The following is a 24,068-nucleotide window of genomic DNA, read 5'->3' on the forward strand; positions in this document are numbered from 1 at the left end:
CAAGACCCCAAATCGGGAGGTCGGTTTATATGGGGACTATATCAAAACCTGGAACGATATAGCCCATCTTCGAACTTGACCTGCCTGCAAAAGACGAGTTTGTGCAAAATTTCAGCACGATTGCTTCATTATTGAAGACTGTAGCGTGATTACAACAGACAGACAGACAGACAGACAGACGGACATCGTTATATCGTCTTAGAATTTCTCCCTGATCAAGAATATATATACTTTATATAGTCGGAAATCGATATTTCAATGTGTTACAAACGGAATGACAAACTTATTATACCCCCATCACCATTCTATGGTGGTGGGTATAAAAATAGAGGGAAATAGTCTAAGATATAAAATATAACACTATCCCCTATTATTTTTACCTCCTTTTTAAATTTAATTTTAAAGTTTTCCCACTAACTGATATCTTAATGTTCGCTTCATTGAAGTTTGTAACAGAAACCACAAAGTTTACCATTGTTACGATAAAGAAACTTGAAGCAACCAAGTTTAACTTTAGTTGCACTTAGGACGAAGAAAAATGTAATTAGAAAATTACAATAAATTAAAATTCCATTTAATGTACAAACATCGAATTCTGCATTGCAGATACATCACATGATGTGTAATTTTAAACCTTTAATGTTTTGTAATCTTAAAGCAAAAATTTTATGTTGTTGAAATTATGCTAGCACTTGAAATAGATCACTACAGAATGTCACTTCAATTGCACTCTCTCCACGGCTATTGCTTTTTGGAAAACATGTGTGCTTCTGATTCACGTCTACTCTACTCAATGGCATTCGGTTATGTCCTTGCACCAGGTGGTATGTCGAAGTGATTAAATTTTATTATGCAGAGCATCGACATGCTGTCGGAATCCATGTCTGCGGGTAATAATTTTACATACATATGAAACCATTAAAATTTAAATATGAATGTTTGTCATAAGATGTATCGCGACATTGGTTCTTTATATTTAAAGGAAAATGCATGTGAATGAATTAAAGAAAAATAAATACAGAACTATGGTATCAATATATTAAAACAAGTAAGTAAAGTAGAAATTCGGGCGGGGCCAACTATATCGGGCTACATATATATGGGAGCTGATTTTAAAAATTTTAGGACACGTAAATTACACCAAATTAAGAACAAATTTCTTTAACAACTTTCCTTCAATTTTTCTTTTATTAAATTTAGGGCACAAATTTTTGCCTCTGTTAAAGTCGTACTTTTTTGAACTAAGGCAAATTTTCCTTACAGTGAAGCAACACATTTTTGATTTATATAAATCTTCCTTAAATTAACTGAAATAGTGAATCTTTAGGTTTAAGGGAAAACTTCCAAGACTTGATTGAGATACAATCTTTGGTTTATTTTTTTTTTTAGAATTAAGAAAACATTACATTGAAGTATATGTTATAATTTGGCTTTTAAACTGGTATTTCTATGTACGTCAATGGCTTATTTAATATATCTCAAAAAGAAAATAAAAATTAGTTAAATAAGATATCTATAATAATTTTGGCTCGGAATCAATAGCAAAATCCTTAAGGGAAAGTCAAAATCTGGATACAAGTAAATATACATCAAAGTAAAAACTGTTTTCTAAATTCCAAACAAAAATTTTAAACCAAAGATTCAAAATCATCAAAATAAGTCTTAGTATGTATTCGAAGCATTTTTATACATTCCACCATAGGATGGGGGGTATATTAACTTTGTCATTCCGTTTCTAACACATCGAAATATTGCTATAAGACTCCATAAAGTATATATTTTGGATTGTGGTGAAATTTTGAGTCGAACTAAGCACGTCCGTCCATCCGTCTGTTGAAATCACGCTAACTTCCGAACGCAACAAGCTATCGACTTGAAACTTGATATAAGTAGTTGTTATAAGTAGTTGTTATTGATGTAGGTCGGATGGTATTGCAAATGGGCCATATTGGACCACTTTTACGTATAGCCCCCATATAAACCGACCCTAGATTTGGCTTGCGGAGCCTCTTAGAGAAGCGAATTTCATCCGATCCGGTTGTAATTTGATACGCCGTCGTAATATGTTGTATCCAATATCTATGCAAAAATTGATCCATATCGGTCCATAATTATATATAGCCCCCATATAAATCGATCCCCAGATTTGACCTCCGAAACCTCTTGGAGGAGCAAAATTCATCCGATTCAGATGAAATTGTGTACATTGCGCTAGTATATGGCCGGTTGTTAGTGGCCATATACTAGCGCAATATCGGTCTATAGGCCAATATCGGTCTATAGTTATATATAGCCAATCCCCAATCATACACAGAAAAAAATATCACCAAAATATTTCCAATTAAAAAGTTAATTGAAGTTGAAAATGTTTTCAATTAATAAATTAATTGATACAATTAACTTTTTAATCATGATAGAAACATTAAGTTAATTAAGTCAATGATTGAAAATTTTAAAATTTTTAATTAAAAAATTAATTGATACAATTAACTTTTTAATCAAATTCGGAAACTAATTCAGTTAAAAAAAGTGCTGATTTTTTTTAAATTTTTAATTAAAAATGTATTTCAAACAATCATTTGTTAATCCAAATAAAAACTCTTAGCCAATTCAGAAAGTAATTAAAAATAGTTACTTTTTTAATTAATAAATTAATTGAGTTTTGCAATCAACATCAATAAAATTTTTAATTGAATCAATTAAAAAATTAATTGAAATTTGCTGAAAAAATCAATTAATTTTTTAATCAAGAATTTTTTCTTTGCCCAATTAAAACTGTGATGGATACTATCATTTTCGTGATTGAAGACATTTCAATTAAAAAATTAATTGGATCAATTAATTTGGTGATTGAATCAGAAAAAAAATTTTTTGTGTGTACATAAATTGGTCCATATCGCCAAAAATAATCTACCAAAATTTTATTTCTATAGAAAATTCTATAGAAAATTTTGTCAAAATTTTATTTCTATAGAAAATTCAAATTCTTAGAAAATTTTGTCAAAATATTATTCCTATAGAAAATTTTGTCAAAATATTATTTCTATAGAAAATATTGTCCAAATTTTATTTCTATATAAAATTTTGTCAAAATTGTATTTCTATAGAATATTTTGTCAAAATTTTATTTCTATAGAAAATTTTGTCAAAATTTTATTTCTATAGAAAATTTTTTCAAAATTTTATTTCTATAGAAAATTTTGTCAACATTTTATTTCTATGGAAAATGTTGTCAAAATTTTATTTCTATAGAAAACTTTGTCAAAATTTTATTTCTATAAAAAATTTTGTCAAAAATTTTATTTCTATAGAAGATTTTGGCAAACTGAATTATATACGTATTTAATCGTTTTTTTTTTTTTGTTTAATATATACCCCGTATGGACTAACTTACAATTTAGAAGACGGTTTTAAGAAGTCTGTAGTAGAAGTTTCGATGCAATCCATGGTGGAGGGTACATAAGATTCGGCCTGACCGAACTTACGGCTGTATATAACTTTAAACTAAAGATTTAGTAATTCAGGAAAAATTTGCTAATTTTTATACCCTCCACCATAGGATGGGGGTATATTAACTTTGTCATTCCGTTTGTAACACATCGAAATATTGCTCTCAGACCCCATAAAGTATATATATTCTGGGTCGTGGTGAAATTCTGAGTCGATCTGAGCACGTCCGTCCGTCCGTCCGTCTGTTGAAATCAAGCTAACTTCCGAACGAAACAAGCTATCGACTTGAAACTTGGCACAAGTAGTTGTTATTGATGTATGTCGGATGGTATTGCAAAAGGGCCATATCGGTCCACTTTTACGTATAGCCCCCATATAAACGGACCCCCAAATTTGGCTTGCCAGGCCTCTAAGAGAAGCAAATTTCATCCGATCCGGCTGAAATTTGGTACATGGCGTTAGTATATGGTCTCTAACAACCATGCAAAAATTGGTCCACATCGGTCCATAATTATATGTAGCCCCCATATAAACCGATAACCAGATTTGACCTCCGGAGCCTCTTTGAAGACCAAAATTCATCTGATTCAGTTGAAATTTGGTACGTGGTGTTAATATATGGCCTCAAATACCCATGCATAAATTGGTCGAAATCGGTCAATAATTATATATAGGCCCCATATAAACCGATCCCCAGATTTGACCTCCGGAGCCCCTTGGAAGAGCAAAATTCATCCGATTCGGTTGAGATTTTGTACGTGATGGTATCCAAAAACCATGTAGGAATTGGTTCATATCAGTCCATAATTATATATAGCCCCCAAATAAACCGATCCCCAGATTTACCATCCGGTGACTTTTGGAGAAGCAAAATTCATCCGATCTGGGTGAAATTTGGTACGTGATTGTAGTATATGATATTTAACAACCATGCCAAAAGTGGTCCATATCAGTCCATAATCATTTATAGCCCCCATATAATCCGATCCCGAGATTTGGTTTTAGAGCCTCTTGAGGGACAAATTTCATCCCAGTCAGTTGAAATTTGGTACATTGTGCTAGTATATGGCCGTTAGCAACCATGCCTAACTAGGTCTGTATCGGTGTATAGTTATATATAGCCCTCAGATAAATCGATCCCCAATCACACAAAAATTGGTCCATATCAATAATTGTATATAGCCCCCATATAAGCGACCCCCTTATTTTAATTCTGGCTCCCTACATACCATGCAAAAGTCCATATCGATTCGTAATTATTTGTAGACTTACCTAAGCATACTCACAATTTAGAAAACGATGTTAAGAAGTTTTAAGATACCACAACCCAAGTAATTCGATTGTGGATGACAGTCTTTCGTAGAAGTTTCTACGCAATCCATGGTGGAGGGTACATAAGATTCGGCCTGGCCGAACTTACGGCCGTTTGTACTTGTTTCAGTTGCACTACACTGGTAGAAAAATGCTTCGTACTATTAACGAACGGGTTTCGTTAATATAACGAAATTTTTCGTTAGAAGAACGAAAGTGATCGTTAATACAATAAAATCAATCGTAAAAAGAAATTTTTGTGTTTTCGTTATATTAATGAAATACGTTTCGTTAATATTACGAATATAAACTTTGCATTTTTTTCGAGAATTAGAATAAAAATTTTTGCAAAAATGGAAGTATTATAATCATTTGAACATAGAGAGAAACTTTTGGAAAGTTTTAGCCCTTAAAACACTGTCCTTTTATATACTCCCAAACTGGAATTGAAAATTTCATTTATAAAACGATTGTGATCGTTAATATAACGATATGGATCGTTAAAAAATAAAATTAAAATTGGTATATTTCGTCATATTAATGAAATATGTTCGTTAATAGTACGAATGGGACTTTGAGTATTTCTATATCTCTATACTCTCTCTAATACGTCTCTCCATACTCTCTCTCTCTCTCTAATACGTCTGTGGCGTCTTTGTTATGTGTACATACACATGTATACATGACAATAAGCACATGTTTCCGTGTGCATCTTGAAACGGGAGATAGTTCAAGTGAAAAATTTTCTGATGGGCAAACCTTCATTTGGTCGTTTGTATTATACAACATTTACGTTCTTTTCGCTGAAGAGTACACAGACTCATAAGAGTTTCGTTGTAAATTATAAACATAGATCGTGGGTGATTTATTTTCTTTTATATTTGCAAGAAATTTGATGTACATTTTGGGAAGTGAACTTTCAGATGAACAATTACCGGAATTAACCTTAGTGGCAAAGAAATTGGTGAAAATGTATTATTTCCTACTGTATATACATAAATTATATTTCTAAGATCTTAACAAAAAATAATACACTACCAATGACTACACTCAAATATATTAATGGGTTATGTTTAAGTTCAAATTCGTAAGGTCAAAATTTATTCGTTAGATGGGGACTTAAAATCTTGTAAAATGACAATTTCCCCCTCGCTAGAAAATGTACCCTAAGCTCTGGATGCAGCTCTGTGCTTTCAGCACAATTCGTTACATTTTTCTAACGAGTCGCGCCATTACCGTCTTGCGGCATCTAAGCTTTTGTTATTATTCGTTTTCTGGATTACGTCCGTCCAACGATTGTTTTGTAAAAGGTAAATTAATAATCTCCCAAAAATTCAATAAAATTACGTTTTATTGAAACATCATTGAAAAGAAAAACTAAATCCCTTGTGTTTTTATTTATTTTATTTCTCGGTGCTACGCATTCATTGGTCCTTCGAACCGGATACTTGCTTACAGCAATTAATAAAGGATTTTGTTTTGTCTTTTTTTCAAAGGAAAGTGCTGATATTGTGAAGCAACAACAAAAAGCAGCCACTTTGCAGCCATATTTGTGAAGGATTTATATTGAAAATTTATTTAAATAATTATTTATCAACACACAGGTGCGTATGTCAGTGTTTTATTAAAATAATTGAGCAAATCGCGAGTGTTTTAAATTTAAACCGCGGTCGTTTTACAACATTGATTCAATTATTTCGTTTTGCCGACGGCAAATTGCATTTCAAAAAACACACATTCGTTGCTACATACATACGTACGTTTCTTTCGTTTGTTTAATTTCGTTTTGCTAAAAAATATTCAAGTGAAGGAATAGTCAAAATAAAAAGTGAAAAATCTATTGTATATATTGGTGTTGTGTGGTGAATTTAAACGTTGACAGTGCTTATTTACTTCAAAACATTATTTGCAATTACGTTGCCTTTAACTTGAAGTAAATAAAACAATAACAAAATACACGCAGACTCTAAAGGCTCTGTTGGTCGTATTACTATTGTAAACAAACATCAATCGTCACTGCAGTCAACGTTTGAATTACATACCTACGTATGATCAGTGATACACACACGTATATACATACATATTTTTTTTGAGCTGTGTTTCTTTGGTTTATTTGTTAACCCTCACGGGGCCGCGAGTCGTAAATATTTTGAAGAAAATTATAAAAATTTTTGAAATTGAGTTTTTTGGGTTATCGTGTTGTATGACCCATTAGCGTTACGCGCATTAGTAAAAATTATCGTTTTGGTCACTGTGCACCCTACAGGCGGTCCGGTACGATCGTATAATTTTTATTTTATCGTATATATTACGTATATATATTTTTATTTCTATATTTTTTATTATTTGTGATTTTGAATTTTTTTTGGGGAGATTATCTGGCGTGGAAGTGTAGAGGTGTATTTTACAGTCCGTGCACCCTACATTTGGTCTTACAGACATTTTTTTATAATTTCTTATAATTTGTTGAATTTTTTGATCATCTGGATTTCGTGTGTGAAGTTTTGATACAGCGGCAGTATTCTTCGATACACTGAGCGTAATTTTCGTAAATTCATTCATACACTGAGAGAATTAGTTCGAAGATTTTAGTAGAATTTTGAGATTTTTTGAATTCAACTTGAATAATTTGCCTATTTTTTGTACAAGGGGAAAATATGTTGTGATTCGGTACACTGAACGAAAATTAATTGTTTCTACACTGAGAGAAAAATAGTCCAATAGTTTACAAATTGTTTGAAATTTTTGATTTTAAGTTTTGAAGTGGTTGTTTTACGAACAATTGTTTACACTTCAAGAAATTTTGTGGTAATTTCGGTGCAGTGTGAGAATTTGATACACTGAAAGAAAAATTTTGTAAATTTTTGTTTTTGCATTTTTGGGCATTTTGTGCAAATTTATTGATTTTTCGGCCAGTTTTCGCTGTCGATAAGTGCGTGTTCACATACTTTACGAGTTTTTGTGAATTTTTGTGACGCTAAATTATTTTCAATATGCCAGTTAATACATTCGCGCGATTCATTAGAGCCGCTGATGCGGTTGTGAAGTTTGGGACACGGGTTAGCTCTTTGAAGGAGGAGAATTTAGATGTTTATTCTCTAAGGGCTCAGGTCGAAGAGGCGAAATCACTCTGGGAGAGAGTGAAAGAGAGGTATGAGGAGTGTTTAGACGATCTTCAGGAGGATTCAGATAAGGGAAAGGTAGAATCTGCTGACGGCAAGTATGAGGCAACTTATGATGCCTATATTCGTATTGTTTCCTCTATCGAAAGGAAGATAGACGGTCTAAAAGCCGTTCCTAGGGCGTCAACTCCTATACAGCAGGCCGATGTGGCGGATATTTCTGCTCGTTCTGGTAATGTGGATGTATCGGGAAATTCTCTTTTGTTAGGTGTTGACCATGGTGCGGTCCATAGTTTGGCTTTACCACCATGCGATATTGAGGTTTTCGATGGTGACTTTCAGTCTTGGCCAACATTTAGGGATTTGTTTACTGCTGTTTATGTAAAAAATTCCCGTCTGAGTGATATTGAGCGCTTGTGTCATTTGCTCAAAAAGACTAGTGGCGACGCCCGTGAAGTTGTAAGAAGATTTCCTCTCACTGATAGGAGTTTCGAGTTAGCTTGGAGGACGTTAAAGGAAACTTATGACAACTTGAGAATTTTAGTCAGCAATCAGTTGAAACTACTTTTTGACCTTCCGGTCTTAGACACTGAGACAAGTTCTGGGTTGAAGAACTTGCAGCGTGGTATAAACGCATGTATTTCGGCGATGGCTGTGAATAACGTTCCTACGAACGATTGGGATCCGATTTTGATATATTTGTGTGTGCAACGTCTACCGAAGATTAGTGTTACTTTGTGGGAACAGGGTATAAGTGATAAGTCTGCGTTGTCGTCTTGGGTGGACATGGATCGTTTTCTTACGGAAAGGATTCAGACACTCACGTGTCTCCGCGATTTGAAGGGTATCGATGCTTCGAAGAAAACTGATGGCAGGAAACTGCGAACGCATTTTACGAATGCAGCTCCGAAATCTTCGCCATCTAGGTCGCGTAATTCGCAATGCACTTCTCATTCTTCTAGAGATTCCGTCGATAAGATGTGTGTTCTTTGTCCACGACAAAGCCATCATCTTCGTGTTTGTCCGAAATTTAGGAATCTTTCTGTGAATGATCGGTTGACTGCTGTGAAACGGTACCGCTGTTGTTTCAATTGTCTATCTCGTAGACATGACGTTAACAACTGTGCTACATCTCGCAGTTGTGAGAAGTGTCAAGGAAGGCATCATACTTTGCTTCATCGAGATTCTTGCCATTCTACGAATGTGGCGACTACGTCCTCGACAGTTTCGGCCGCTCGTCCTACGGATTCTAGCGGTTTGATTGACCCGCAGCCTTCCACTTCGTCTGGAATCGTGTCTGGTACTTCGGCCAGGCAAGTGTTTCATGTTTCCCAGAACAGGTCGGTACTATTAGGGACGGCTATGGTGAACATCGTTCATCAGGGTATGACGTACCCAGCTCGGGCTCTTATTGACCCAGCATCGGAAGCCTCCTTTATTACCGAAAATATGCAAAAGTTGCTTAGAATTTCGACAACGAGTGCGGTGTCTTCAATATCAGGCGTGAATCAATCGGTTTCGATAACTTCTCGCGGTATTTGCCCTCTGAGTATAGGGTCACCAATAGATGAATCGGTCTTGGTAGAGGCGACTGCGTTGGTCCTGCCTAAGATTTCTGGGAATTTACCGTCTTTCCAAGTGAGTCGGAATTATATGTCACGTTTGCCAAATTTGCGTTTGGCTGATCCTAATCTGTTCGATAGCCGTCCGGTTGATTTATTGTTGGGGGCAGACGTGTATCCCAGAATTATATTACAGGGGGTTCGCTCCGGCATTTTAGGTTCGTTGATTGCTCAACAGACAGTCTTCGGTTGGCTCATTACTGGTTCAATTCCCACTTCCAGTGTGACAGTTTTTTCAACGACTGTAGAATTTATGGAGGAAGATGGTCTTGACAAGACTCTTCTTCGCTTTTGGGAATTAGAGGACTTACCAAGACGGGCAATTTGTTCTCCCGCAGATAAATTTTGTGAGGAAAATTTTAAGAATACCACATATAGGGATTCCGATGGAAGATACGTAGTGACTCTACCGATAAAACCCGAATTAAAGGGACAAGTCTTGCTTGGACATTCGCGGACAAGTTGTTTGAAGCAGTTTATTGGTGGTGAGGCTTCGCTTTTACGAAAGCCTGAAACAAAATTAATGTATGACGGGGTGATTAAAGAATATTTGGACTTGCAACATATGAGACCAGTGTCGTCGACTTCTCCTGCAGATCAAACTGTGTGTTATTTGCCACACCACCCGGTAATCAATCCGGACAAATTGACGTCCAAACTTCGAGTTGTCTTTAATGCTTCGCATAAGACCTCAAATGGTAAAAGTCTGAACGACATTCTTTATGCGGGACCCACATTACAATTGGAATTGGTTCATTTGATTTTGAGGTGGAGATTTTTCAGATATGTTTTTAATTGCGACATCACACAGATGTACCGCCAAATTAGGGTAAATTCGGCCCATACTTCTCTGCAGCGAATTGTCTTTAGGGACTCCCCACAAAAAGATGTACAAGACTATGAGCTGCAGACCGTGACATTTGGAGTGAATTGTGCTCCCTATTTAGCCATACGGACGTTATTGCAATTGGCCGATGACTCCGAAGATGAATATCCCCACGCGGCACATATTCTACGAAGGTGCATGTACGTGGATGATGTTTTGACAGGGTACCATAACGTGGATACTGCTGTTGAATCTAGGGATCAATTGATTAGAGTACTATCATCGGCAAAGTTCGAACTGAGGAAGTGGACTTCTAATGAGCTAGCCATTTTAGAATCGCTTTCGGCTGACCATTTGGTTGACGCCAAATTACTGGAGTTTGTTGAAGCTAGTAGTTCGAAGCCGTTGGGTATTAGGTGGAATGCGCAGTTGGACTTATTTTATTTTGAGATGAAACCGATTGAGCGAAAATCTCGGTTTACGAAGAGAGAGGTTTTATCGGCTATAGCTAGGCTATTTGACCCTGTTGGCTGGCTGGGGCCAGTTATTATAGTGGCGAAGATAATTATGCAACAGGTTTGGTTGGATAAGATAGGATGGGACGAGTCTCTTCCGTTACAAACTGAGCGACAATGGCGAAAGTTTGTCGAGACCTATCAGGATGTGAATCACGTTCGTATTCCTCGATGGGTCAATTACTCCACAGACTGTGAGGTAGAATTACATGTTTTTTCCGACGCCTCGGAAAAAGCATACGCGGGGGTAGTATATGTTCGTGTGGTTACGCCGCAGGGACATATCTTCACCCATTTGCTATCTTGTAAGACTAAGGTAGCCCCCATCAAATCTATATCTTTGCCACGTTTGGAGCTTTGTGGGGCAGTTTTGGCCTCAGAACTTTACAAGTCTATAGCCAGGGAGTTAGATATTGAATTTCGACGTGTTTATTGTTGGACGGATTCTACGATCGTCCGCTCTTGGCTTCGAAAGACGCCATCTACGTGGTCTACTTTCGTTGCGAATCGCGTATGTAGGATTCAGGAGAATACTGGGGGACAGAATTGGTACCATGTTCGCTCTGAGGACAATCCGGCCGACTTGGGAAGTCGCGGAGTGTCGCCTGCAGAGTTGGCGGTTTCGTCGCTTTGGTGGCATGGACCAGAGTGGCTCTGCTCAGATAGTTCTCAGTGGGATATAAATGATTTCACCCCTCTTGAGACTGACGTTGAGGTACGGGCGGTCAGGACTCACGCATCGTTTTTTACGAACTACGAGGACATTTTAGAGAGGTTTTCTTCGTTAGATAGGGCTCTACGAGTCATCGCATATATATTTAGGTTTTATCACAGGACCCATTATTCACATGCTAGTCGAAATGTGTATCTCGACACGACGTTGACGGCAACTGAATTAAAGGCAGTGAGATTACGTCTAGCTGTTCTTTCTCAAAGGGCTCATTATCCAGATGAGTACTATTGTTTGATGGAAAAGAAACCGTTAGGTTCCAGGAGCTCGTTGTTGTCATTGAATCCATTCCTGGATGAGGAGGGGGTTATGAGGTTGAATGGTCGTTTGAGTAGGTGTCCTACCCTGTCGTATAGTGAGCGACATCCAATTATAGTGCCGTATAATAGTAGATTCGCTAGGTTACTAGTGAAATATGTTCACGACATATCTATTCACGGAGGGAACCAGTTGGTTCTACGTCTTATTCGGATTGAGTATTGGATTCCTCGTTTAACATCTTTGATTAGATCGACTATTAACCGGTGTAAACGGTGTCTGTTGGATAGGAAGAAGTCTTGTACGCAGATCATGGCGGCTCTCCCACCGGAGAGAACTGTACTTACCAGACCGTTTACTACGACTGGCGTTGATTTTGCGGGGCCTTTCGAAATTAAGTCATTTATAGGGCGCGCATGTAAGATAACAAAGGGTTATGTTTGCGTGTTTGTATGCTTTTCGACGAAGGCCATACACTTGGAAGCCACATCAGACTTGTCTACGACAACGTTTCTGGCCGCTTTTCACAGATTTATATCTCGACGCGGTTGTCCCAAGACCAAATTTTGTAGGCGCTTCACGCGAAATGGAAAAGGATTTGAGATGTGTTTTTAAAGAAGCACGTGATAAGGTGTGTTCCGCATACCAGTTTCAGCAGCTTTCCTGGCAGTTTATCCCTGCCGGGGCGCCACATATGGGTGGTCTCTGGGAAGCTGCTGTCAAAAGCTTCAAGACGCATTTTAGGAAGCATGCATCAGGATTCAAATTTACATTTGAAGAGTTTTCGACTGTTCTTTCGAGAATTGAGGCTTGTTTAAATTCTAGGCCGTTGTGCCCAATGAGTGAACGTTCTCAAGAATTGGTAGCACTTACGCCTGGCCATTTTTTGGTAGGATCTCCGATCCTGGCGCCTCCTGAACAGTTAGAGGAGGAATCCCCACTTCATTTGGTACATCGATTCAGGAAAATGAAGGCGCTGTCGCAACAGTTCTGCTTACGGTGGAAAGAGGAATATTTGAAATGCTTACAGAAAAGATATAAATGGAAATTTCCGCAGCGTGATATCGAAGTAGGGGACTTGGTAGTAATTCGTGATGAACAATTGCCTCCTACATCGTGGAAGTTAGGTCGTGTGGATGACGTCCACCCGGGATCTGACGGTCGCGTTAGAGTTGCTGACGTGAGAACGGCAAACGGTGTTGTAAGACGACCGGTGGTAAAATTGGTCATACTGACCGAATAGTTTTCGATCGTTCATATAGTAAGCGTCATCTTTCTTTTCGCAGTACAATGGAAAATATGAGGGAAATTGTTAAGACTCTCCCTGACTACGAGGATGACGTCCCGATGTCCGATGAGGAAAGAGAGATTTTAGAAAATAATGTTGCACCGGTTCTTCGCGAGCCGTTACCAGCCATCGAGCCGGTCCCTGACGTCGGGATGACCCCAGTCGTCGCCTCTTCACAAGGGGTAGTACCGACGCAGAAAGTTGTCCCACCGTCGGGGGCTGATACGGCTCCTGCTGACGTATCCGCAACCAACGTAGCCAAACCATCGTCATCCCCTACGGGGACTGCCCAAAAGAATTCAGGTGTGAATAAAAGAGGGCACTCGAATGTCTGTGTGTTGGGTATGCGAAGTCACAATCTACGGTCGTGTCGCAAATTTTTGAACATGCGTTTGGAGCAACGATTGCGCACTGTAGTGTTGCATCGGGTATGTTCAAACTGTCTGGGCAGGTCTCACATGCGATCGACCTGCAATAGTCGCGAGAGGTGCCGCGAATGTGGAGATAGGCACCATACGCTGCTACATTCATTTGACCAGCAACAACGTCCTTCCGCTCAAACCTTGTCGAAGAGAAAGTCCAAGTCAAGTTCGTCCGTTAACTCGTCCGCGTACTGTATCACGAATACCGCTCCCCTATCTGATCCGATGTTGGTTCTACAACCAACCGTCACGCTTGGTCCCACTATAGTCCTCTTGCTTGTCTTGTCCGATCGTCGAATTCCTGTCCGAGCTGTCCTCGACCCGTGTGCGGGGTACAGTATGATTTGTAGCAGTTTAGCTCTCAGCCTACGGCTTGTCTCAGCGATGACGTCGCAAGACGCATTTTGTCCGCTTGTTGCTGTCTCCCGACACAATGCAGAAAGTAAATTGGTTTTTTCTGCCCGGGTAACAGACCTGACCCGTGTTGTCACCCCATCGTCGTCGGCTCCAGATACGATACGGGAACATTTCGAGTGTCTCCAGCTGGCCGACCCAAGGTTTTACCGTCCTTCCGGGGTGGGGTTGGTTCTAGGGCCCGATGTCTACGCACGGGTTCTAAAGACACAAATATTTTCGAGTCCGGGATTCCCCTTGGCGCAGCTGACGATATTCGGCTGGATAGTGTCAGGTCAATGCCAACCATAAGTGTCGTAGGTCATCCTGGCCAATAACCCAGACACTGCAGACCCTCCGGGTCAACGGCTCTACGAGCATTTAGTTAAGAATTCATGAAGTTTGAAAAAAATTTAAAGAACTAATAAAAAAAAAATTGCTCAATTTGAAAATGAAACTGACATCGCATTTTATATTTATTTTGATATTAAAATATTGTATGTAATGTCTATGTATTAATGAATTTCAATTACAACATAGCTGGATGTTGCAAGGCGGGCGGAATGTTTAAGTTCAAATTCGTAAGGTCAAAATTTATTCGTTAGATGGGGACTTAAAATCTTGTAAAATGACAATTTCCCCCTCGCTAGAAAATGTACCCTAAGCTCTGGATGCAGCTCTGTGCTTTCAGCACAATTCGTTACATTTTTCTAACGAGTCGCGCCATTACCGTCTTGCGGCATCTAAGCTTTTGTTATTATTCGTTTTCTGGATTACGTCCGTCCAACGATTGTTTTGTAAAAGGTAAATTAATAATCTCCCAAAAATTCAATAAAATTACGTTTTATTGAAACATCATTGAAAAGAAAAACTAAATCCCTTGTGTTTTTATTTATTTTATTTCTCGGTGCTACGCATTCAGGTTAGGTTTCATTAATATAACGTTTATGTTCATTGATATAACGTTCGTCTTTCATTCAGACAATGAAGGATTTTCATTAGAGGTGCGCGCGTGACACGAAATTTTCGTGACACGCGTGATTCACGCGTGAATCACGTGAGTCGTGAACAAAATTTGAAGGAACTCTCGTGAATGTGCGTGAATGGGACTAAAATGAATATGTCGTGCGTGAGCGTGCGTGAGAAATAAAATCGGTTCGTGAGTGTGCGTGAACAAAATTTCTGCAAAATCACGCTCACGAAAAAAATAAATATTTAATTCATACCCGTATGTAAATTGAAATTAATTTAGCTCTCGAACTATATTCTATTTTTGAATTTTGTAACTATGCTGATTTCCGTTTGGAATATGTCGTGAGTCTCGTGAATTGTCGTGAATCACGTGAATTGTCGTGAATCATGCGTGAGTGTGAGTCTTTAAAAGTAGTTCGTGCGTGAGTACTGGTTTTCATTTCGTGAATGTGCGTGAGTGGGACTGGCTACCACTCGTATCGTGCGTGAGCGTGCGTGAATAAACATTTTGTTTCGTGAATGTGCGTGAGTGTGAGTGAAATTTCTGTCACGCGCACACCTCTAATTTTCATTCATACAGCGTATAAGCTGCTTCCATTCAATGAATAAGTTTTATTTATACAACGAATAATTTTCGTTAATACGGCGAAAAGCCAACGTTATATCAACGTACTTGTTCGTTAATACTACGAAATGTATTCCATGAAGGGTTTCGTAAATATAACGTAAAATTACGTTACGTTGACTGACTTTTATTGAAGAATTTCGTTAATACAATGTAGGAATTCATCGTATTAACGAAATTTTTTCTACCAGTGTAATTGCATACATAATAGGCCCATTAATTACAAAAATCCGTTAAAGCTTAGCAAGCAAGAAAACATAATTTTATATTATTTTATTATTTTTTATACCCTGCTCCACACTGTGGAACAGGGTATTATAAGTTAGTGCATATGTTTGCAACACCCAGAAGGAGATGAGATAGACACATGGTGTCTTTGGCAAAAATGCTCAGGGTGGGCTCTTGAGTCGATATAGCGATGTCCGTCTGTCCGTGAACACATTTTTGTAATCAAAGTCTAGGACTTCAAATTTGGCACAAGTATGTGTTTTGGCTCAGAATAGATCCCTATTGATTTTGAAAGAAATCGGTTCACAGGGAGTAGAATTAGCGTTGTTGCTATGCGTGCCAAATTTGGTTGAAATCGGTTCACACTGTGGAACAGGGTATTATAAGTTAGTGCATATGTTTGCAACACCCAGAAGGAGACGAGATAGACACATGTTGTCTTTGCTCAGGGTGGGCTCTTGAGTGGATATAGCGATGTCCGTCTGTCCGTCTGTCCGTGAACACATTTTTGTAATCAAAGTCTAGGTCGCAGTTTTAGTCCAATCGACTTCGAATTTGGCACAAGTATGTGTTTTGGCTCAGAATAGATCCCTATTGATTTTGGAAGAAATCGGTTCAGATTTAGATATAGCTCCCATATATATATTTCGCCCGATATGGACTTATATGGCCCCAGAAGCCAGAGTTTTACCCTAATTTGCTTAAAATTTCGCACAAGAAGAACAGTTAGTACTATAGTCAAGTGTGCCAAATTTTATTGAAATCGGTTCAGAGGTAGATATAGCTCTCATATATATCTTTCACCCGATATGGACTAATACGGTCCCAGAAGCCAGAGTTTTACCCCAATTTGGTTGAAATTTTGCTTTTTAGCTCCCATATATAGCTTTCGCCCGATTTACACTCATATGACCACAGAGGCCAAATTTTTGGTCCGATTTAGATGAAATTTTGCACAGGGAGTAGAATTGGCATTGTAGCTATGCGTGTCAAATTTGTTTGAAATCGGTTCAGATTTAGATATATCTCCCATATATAGCTTTCGCCCGATTTACACTCATATGACCACAGAGGCCAGTTTTTAACTCCGATTTAGTTGAAATTTTGCACAGGGAGTAGAATAAGCATTGTCGCTATGCGTGCCAAATTTGGTTGATATCGGTTTAAATTTAGATATAGCTCCCATATATATGTTTTTCTGATTTCGACAAAAATGGTCAAAATACCAACATTGTCCTTGTAAAATCGCCACTGCTTAGTCGAAAAGTTGTAAAAATGACTCTAATTTTCCTAAACTTCTAATACATATATATCGAGCGATAAATCATAAATAAACTTTTTCGAAGTTTCCTTAAAATTGCTTCAGATTTAAACGTTTCCCATATTTTTTACTAACATTGTGTTCCACCCTAGTGCATTAGCCGACTTAAATTTTGAGTCTATAGATTTTGTAGAAGTCTATCAAATTCTTCCAGATCGAGTGATATTTAAATGTATGTATTTGGGACAAACATTTATATATAGCCCCCAACACATTTGACGGATGTGATATGGTATCGAAAATTTAGATCTACTGTAGTGTGACCAAACACACTCTCCACTTCTTCCCCCTTATTCTTCACTTACACATGCATTCTCATTAGCATACAGTACTCTATTTTTGATCCACTTGCATTCTCGGTGCATTCATATTTTGTTTTTGTTGACGCAGGTCAGTCACACACTTGGTAGTGACTGAGTTGAATGCACTCAGTGGAGTTCCAATTAGATGTTGGTGGCATGTGACACTTTTCATTGGTTTAGAGTTTCCAGTTGGGATTGCATACATTGTTTTGTAAGTAGACCAACTGCATGAACTCAGAATTGAGTCAAATGACCACCAATAGGAATTAAGAAAGACCTGCATCTCAAAGAAAGTAAAAGTATTGGTAAAATGTAGATCAATTTTTCATAGAAATATATGCATGTATAAGTGAGCTCCATAGTTCTATACTCCATTTATTGAAATAGTATTAGTACATTTTTCACTCAATAGTCAATAATTCTAAGTTCCAAATTTTGTATAAATTCATTGCATTTTCGAAAATAAAATCAGAAAGATATTACACAGAGCCTAAACAACTGGCTTTTATTTTTCTCTTCGTTGAAGTGGCACTGTAGAGTGCCTGCAACAAAAATTAGCTGGTCTAGTGGCGCTCTTAAGCGCCGGCCAAAATTCGGGCAGGTAGGGATTTAGGAATCTCTGCATAAATCCTTTTTTTGTTTTTTGTGTGAACACTTGCCTACCTCACGGCAAGTATCCTTTTTGTTCTTTGGGACCGTTTGCCTACCTCACGGCAAACATTACACTACAAAGTGGTGCAGGGTATAATATAGTCGGCACCGCCCGACTTTAGACTTTCCTTACTTGTTTATTTATTAAACTTATAGTAAATATAAGAATAATAGAGAAAGATCTATTTTAATTTAGTTATAAACATGAGCAATTGAAGCGTGGTTAAAGTTGCTTTATTTCATCAACCCTTCCAGTAATAAATAATCTTCCTATCACGACGGCGTATCAAACTGGACTGAACAAACCAAACACAGTAAAGACACGTGTTAACTTAAAAAACGCTATGTTTGTCTTTTTTGTCTCGTATTGTATGCTTGTATTGTTTGTATGGTATGCTTGTATTGTATACCTATGAGAGTAACACTATAGTATATTATATATATATTGTGTCCAGAGAATGAAGCCGACCCATTTTTGTCGGCGGCGGCTAACACTAAATTTTTGCCTCCGGCGGCGGCGGCTTGACGGCTAAGCCGATAAAAAATTGTCTGTTCGGCGGTGCAAAATTATCTATTATAAAATCAATTTGAAGTTTTCCAAATTGTAATGAGATTAGTTGTACAACCAATCTTACAATCAAATTTACATTTCATTAAAATTTTTTGAGCTAAATTTTTGTAAAACTATTATAGCAACTTGATACAAATTGATTGAAGGTGGAAAGTTCAAAATTTTGGCAAAAACTATAACAAATATTATTAAATTTTTCTGATATTAATCAATATTTTAGATTAATTGGCGGCTAAATTTGAGTCCAGATGAGTCGACATAATCGGCTGCTAAAAACGGGTCGGCGACGGCTAAAATCGGCGGTGCGACTCGGCGGCTTCATTCTCTGATTGTGTCTCTCTCACGCTAAGAGAAAACCAGTATTTTGGATATATTATGTAAAGTTTCATGAATTGTATGAAAGAGTTCATGCACATTATTAGAAAGATAAAAAATTATAATAACAAATATTTACGCAAAAATATATTACGTAATCGTACATCTATTTTATGAAAGAGTCCACAAATTATTAAAAATGTACCAATTTATGTACAAATTCATATTTTATTTTTTTTGTGTGTAACTTAGTCTTCCGAGTTTGATTAAAAAGTTAATTGTATCAATTAATTTATTAATTGAAAAAAAATGTTGTTGATTAAAACCATCTGATAATTGTGTGCTACATCCTGCAAGGTTTTACTGGGGAAAAATGTTCATTTTGGTGTAAACGAAGGACTTCCAGTAAAAGTTTGTGATAGTAATCAAACTTTAACGAGTACGCCAACGGAGCTAATATGGCTTAAATATTGTTACAGTCTCATAAAAGTACAATTAAAATGAATACAATAAAAATTAAAATACATTTAGAATGAAATAAAACTATTAACGGCCATTTTCATGTAGCTCCGTTAGGCTTTAACTGCCAGTTAACAGAAAATAAATTGCAAATATCTTCTCTCCGGTTAACGTTAACTGAAAAATTTTCAGCAATTAAATTCCTAACTTGCATATGGAATATATAGGCAAGATGGCAGATATGCCCATAGTATGGTTTAAAAGTCCGTTAGCTAACGTAGCACTAACGGAGCTTCATGAAAATGGGGGTAAGATTCTTAAATTTCAATTAAAAATTTGACTTTTCATACATTTTTTTTTTGCGTTTCTTCTACACAGAAAAAAATGTCACGAAAACTTTTCCAATTAAAATCTTAATTGAGTTTTAAAAAGTAATCAATTAAAAATGTAATTGATTCAACAAATTATCAAATTACAAATTAATAGTATCAATTAATTTTTAAATTGGATCAATTAATTTTTTAATTGACTGTCAATTATTTTTTTAATTGATACTATCATTTCTGTGATTGAAGACATTTCAATTAAAAAATTAAATGGATCAATTAATTTCGTGATTGAATCAGAAAAAAATTTTTTTCTGTGTAGCTATTTTCTTAGGCAAATCAAGCGGTTTTTGGTGCAACAATTCTGTCAACGATGGTGAGTGGCTCATATTTGTATGTAAACAAACAATGAGTAAACAAAATTGATGAATTATTTTATTTTTTTCGAAGGTACTTTTTTCTGGGTGTATGTACTAGGTTAATATTAGTTCAATATTTTTTTAAGTGTAGGGTAAATAATAACCAGAGGCTAATAGAGGCGCACATTCATCTCTAAACTAACAATCTTCAACCCTTATCATCTAGTAGGTGCTTCGACGTCTTAACATATGGCTAGAAAATGAACGAAAGATCCAGAAGTGAGACGATAATTGCCACGTTCTAGCTTTACCTACCAAACTCAACTCACTCAAATAAATCAAGTACGTAACATGAGTTTTAAACCTTAACACTGGTTAACAGACACACAGCGCTCTAATGTTATATACGAAAACAATAACTAGAACAACGCGAGTGTTAGTAATAAGTGCAAATAACTTACCAGTGTTTAAACATTAAAACATCCCTAAATACTAACAAAGCTGGGACATTGTTATATAACAAATAGCATATTTATAGTTCCACTCTTTTCGATTTTTGCCAATTTACAGTTATACAAAGCAACTTAGAAACACATTGTGTGTGGATACACACATTTGAAGTATCAATAAAACGCGATGCAAAATTCACACACACACACACACTCAAACAAAACATATTTCGATCGCATCGCAACAACCACCGAACCGAACGATTCAAAAACTAAACGGGAACTAATCAGTGGCAAACAAGTGGTTGTATACCAGAGCATAAAAAACTTTTTGTGTTAAGAGAGGAAGCGGATGTAAAACTCTACAATCTCACACAATGGAAACGGAAATTGTTGACATTCTCTTCTCGTGAGAAAAGAGAAGAGTACTAATCTCTACAAACACACACTATTCTCTTCTGATGAGATGGATAAGGTAGGATAGAGATCCAAAAATAAGAGGGTTTCTCTTAATCGTACTGCTACTTATCATAGTGGTAGATTCGATCAAGAGAAAAAAGTAGGAAATAAATATGGAAAGTTGTTAGAAGAAATTTTCAGATCAAAAAGTCAAAATTTTTTTTATTTGAGCCTAATGTTGATTGTTGTTGATAGATTCATTTTGTCGTATGCTCCACCGATCTGGCATAGTGCAGCAAAATGTCACATAAGCAAGTATATAAATAATTATAATATATAACAAAATAAGACTCGTAAAATTATATACAAGAAACATTGAAGATATTCAACGAGGTAACTCCAGATATAAGGTGTTTAGCGTTTTTATTGAAATAGAAAATCCACTATGCGAAATTGATCAACACACGAGTCTTACAGGACTATTACCCAATACTGGTCAAAACGTATAAAAGAGAACCGTCACTTTAACATGGATTTGTAATTGACGAGATAAATTTGAACTTGACGACACGAGTTGCATTCATTCCACAAGTCCTGTGACAGTTTTATAGGACCACTCCATAGACAGTTCCTCATAAATAAGTTTTGAACAAGCATTTCAGTAAATTAAGTGAAACATCGCAAACTTTGACACTCTGAAAAGCGGACACCTCTCAAAAATGGAAACATTATTACATTAAAACTAACCTCTTATAAGCGGACAACATAAATTTAGAGATCATTATTTAATTTTTGAATTTAATTTTTGTTTTTTTTTTCACAAAAATATTCCGTTAATCTGCATCGAGCAAAAAAAAGAAAATAAATATAGTGCAAAAAAAAAACCTGAGTTACGGTGCAAACAAATAATTAAGCGATATATTAAATCATCAGTCGGACCAACTTCAAACTGTTTGATTTTAAAAATATTTTAATACCCTGCGTCACACTGTGGAACAGTGTCCCTATGTCCGTGAACACATTTTTGTAATCAAAGTCTAGGTCGCAGTTTTAGTCCAATCGACTTAAAATTTGGCACAAGTATGTGTTTTGGCTCATAATAGAACCCTAGTGAAGAAATCGGTTCAGATTTAGATATAGCTCCCATATATATCTACCGCGATATGGACTAATACGGTCCCAGAAGCCAGAGTTTCACCCCAATTTGGTTGAAATTTTGCGCTAGGAGTACAAATAGTAGTGTAGTCAAGTGTGCCAAATTTTATTGAAATCGATTCAGATTTAGATATAGCCCCCATATATATATATATATATATATATATATATATATATATATATATATATATATATATATATATATATATATATATATATAATATATATATATATATATATATATATATATATATATATATAATATATATATATATATATATATATATATATATATATATATGTAAACTATTCAGTCAATTGTGATACCACATTAACTACAAGTACCTATTACATATGAGCACTTCTAGTTTTAACCGCTGCACCTTCTCCATTATTTTCTTCTGTTGAACCAACCAGATTGTTCCAAAAACATTAGCAGACTGCTTAAGTTAACGTTCCAGGTCCGCCAGTAATCTAAAACTATATGCCCCTAAAATTTGCTTACGCCTCACACGAAATGCCTTTGCACGAAAGATCCAGGAGTGGGACGAAACTGAACTCACTCAAATAAAGCAAGTACATAGCATGAGTTTTCAATCTTAACACTGGTTAACTGACAGACAGCGCTCTAATGTTACATACGACAACAATAACTACAACAACGCGAGTGTTAGTAAATTATTTTTAGTTAAGAGATTTATTAAGTCAGAATAAATTAATAAGTGCAAATAACTTACCAATAATTAAACACTAAAACGTCCCTAAATACCACCATAAATGGGACATTGTTATATAACAAGCATCATATTTATAGTTCCACTCTTTTCGATTTTTGCCAATTTACAGTTATACAAAGCAACTAGGAAACACATTGTTTGTGGATACACACATTTGAAGTATCAATAAAACGCGATGCAAAATTCACACACACACACACTCAAACAAAACATATTTCGATCGCATAGCAACAACCACCGAACCGAACGATTCAAAAACTAAATTAGCACTAAATTGTGGCAAACAAGTGGTTGTATACAAGAGACCAAAATCTTTTTGTGTTAAGAGAGGAAGCGGATGTAAAACTCTACAATGTCACACAATAGAAACGGAAATTGTAGACATTCTCTTCTCGTGAAAAAAGAAAAGAGAGTATAAATCTCTACAAACACACACTATTTAAACGGAATTTTTTGCTATTCTCTTCTAATTGGAGATGGTTAAGGCAGAATAAACAAACAAAAACAAACAGGTTTCTATTTACCATAGCAGTAGACTCGATCACCAAATGTTTCATTTACCAGATTAGTTTAATACATGTTTGTAATCTTTTAGTTGATTTTAGTTTTTATTTTTTAAATGAAAAATTTAATTTTCGTAATGAAACAATGTTAAATTTTAGGCAACAACAAAAAAAAAAAAATACATTTTCCCCTTTATGGAAATTTATTTCGTGCACTTAATTTATTTATATTTGCATTTTAATGCTATGTCAATACTTGTCGTATACGCGTTTGTTTCGAGTACTAAACTAATGTGGTAAATGGTTTGATGTGCTCAGAAGCCAATCTCCCATCTTCCTCTTCTTTGATCAAGAGGACGCGAAAAAGAGTAGACATTTAATATCCAAAATTATTAGTAGAAACTTCCCAAATAAAAGGAAATTTAAATAAAAACAAATAAGGAAAGTCTAAAGTCGGGTGGGGCCGACTATATTATACCCCGCACCACTTTGTAGATCTAAATTTTCGATACCATATCACATCCGTCAAATGGGTTGGGGGATTGGGGTTTGTCCCAAATACATACATTTAAATATCTCGTCATTGAAATACCCGATCTGGACAGAATTTGATAGACTTCTACAAAATCTATAGATATATATATATATATATATATATATATATATATATATATATATATATATATATATATATATATATATATATATATATATATATATATATATATATATATATATATATATATATATATATATATA

General features: G+C 36.1%; 2 protein-coding genes across 2 annotated transcripts; both read left to right on the top strand.

The window, feature by feature from the left end:
- The first annotated feature begins 712 nt into the window (after positions 1 to 712).
- On the top strand, positions 713 to 13,077 carry LOC142231246 (uncharacterized). The gene is made up of 3 exons (XM_075301864.1): positions 713 to 824; positions 7,762 to 12,252; positions 12,365 to 13,077. The coding sequence occupies exons 1-3, from the start codon at positions 713 to 715 to the stop codon at positions 13,075 to 13,077; spliced, it is 5,316 nt and encodes a 1,771-aa protein (XP_075157979.1).
- Positions 6,088 to 14,813, top strand: LOC142229871 (uncharacterized). The gene is made up of 2 exons (XM_075300449.1): positions 6,088 to 6,365; positions 13,121 to 14,813. Exon 2 carries the CDS (start codon positions 13,125 to 13,127, stop codon positions 14,247 to 14,249), a length of 1,125 nt encoding a protein of 374 aa, XP_075156564.1. The 5' UTR covers positions 6,088 to 6,365; positions 13,121 to 13,124; the 3' UTR covers positions 14,250 to 14,813.
- The last annotated feature ends 9,255 nt before the right edge of the window (positions 14,814 to 24,068 follow it).

Source organism: Haematobia irritans, chromosome 3, assembly GCF_050003625.1.
Source record: "Haematobia irritans isolate KBUSLIRL chromosome 3, ASM5000362v1, whole genome shotgun sequence".
NCBI classification, from domain to species: domain Eukaryota; kingdom Metazoa; phylum Arthropoda; class Insecta; order Diptera; family Muscidae; genus Haematobia; species Haematobia irritans.

Coding starts and splice junctions, on each gene's coding strand:
- LOC142231246 (XM_075301864.1), top strand. CDS start 713: ATGTCACTTCAATTGCACTCTCTCCACGGCTATTGCTTTTTGGAAAAC. Junction 825..7,761: donor TTATGTCCTTGCACCAGGTG/GTATGTCGAAGT, acceptor TCAATATGCCAG/TTAATACATTCGCGCGATTC. Junction 12,253..12,364: donor GTCATTTATAGGGCGCGCAT/GTAAGATAACAA, acceptor CGCTTTTCACAG/ATTTATATCTCGACGCGGTT.
- LOC142229871 (XM_075300449.1), top strand. CDS start 13,125: ATGGAAAATATGAGGGAAATTGTTAAGACTCTCCCTGACTACGAGGAT.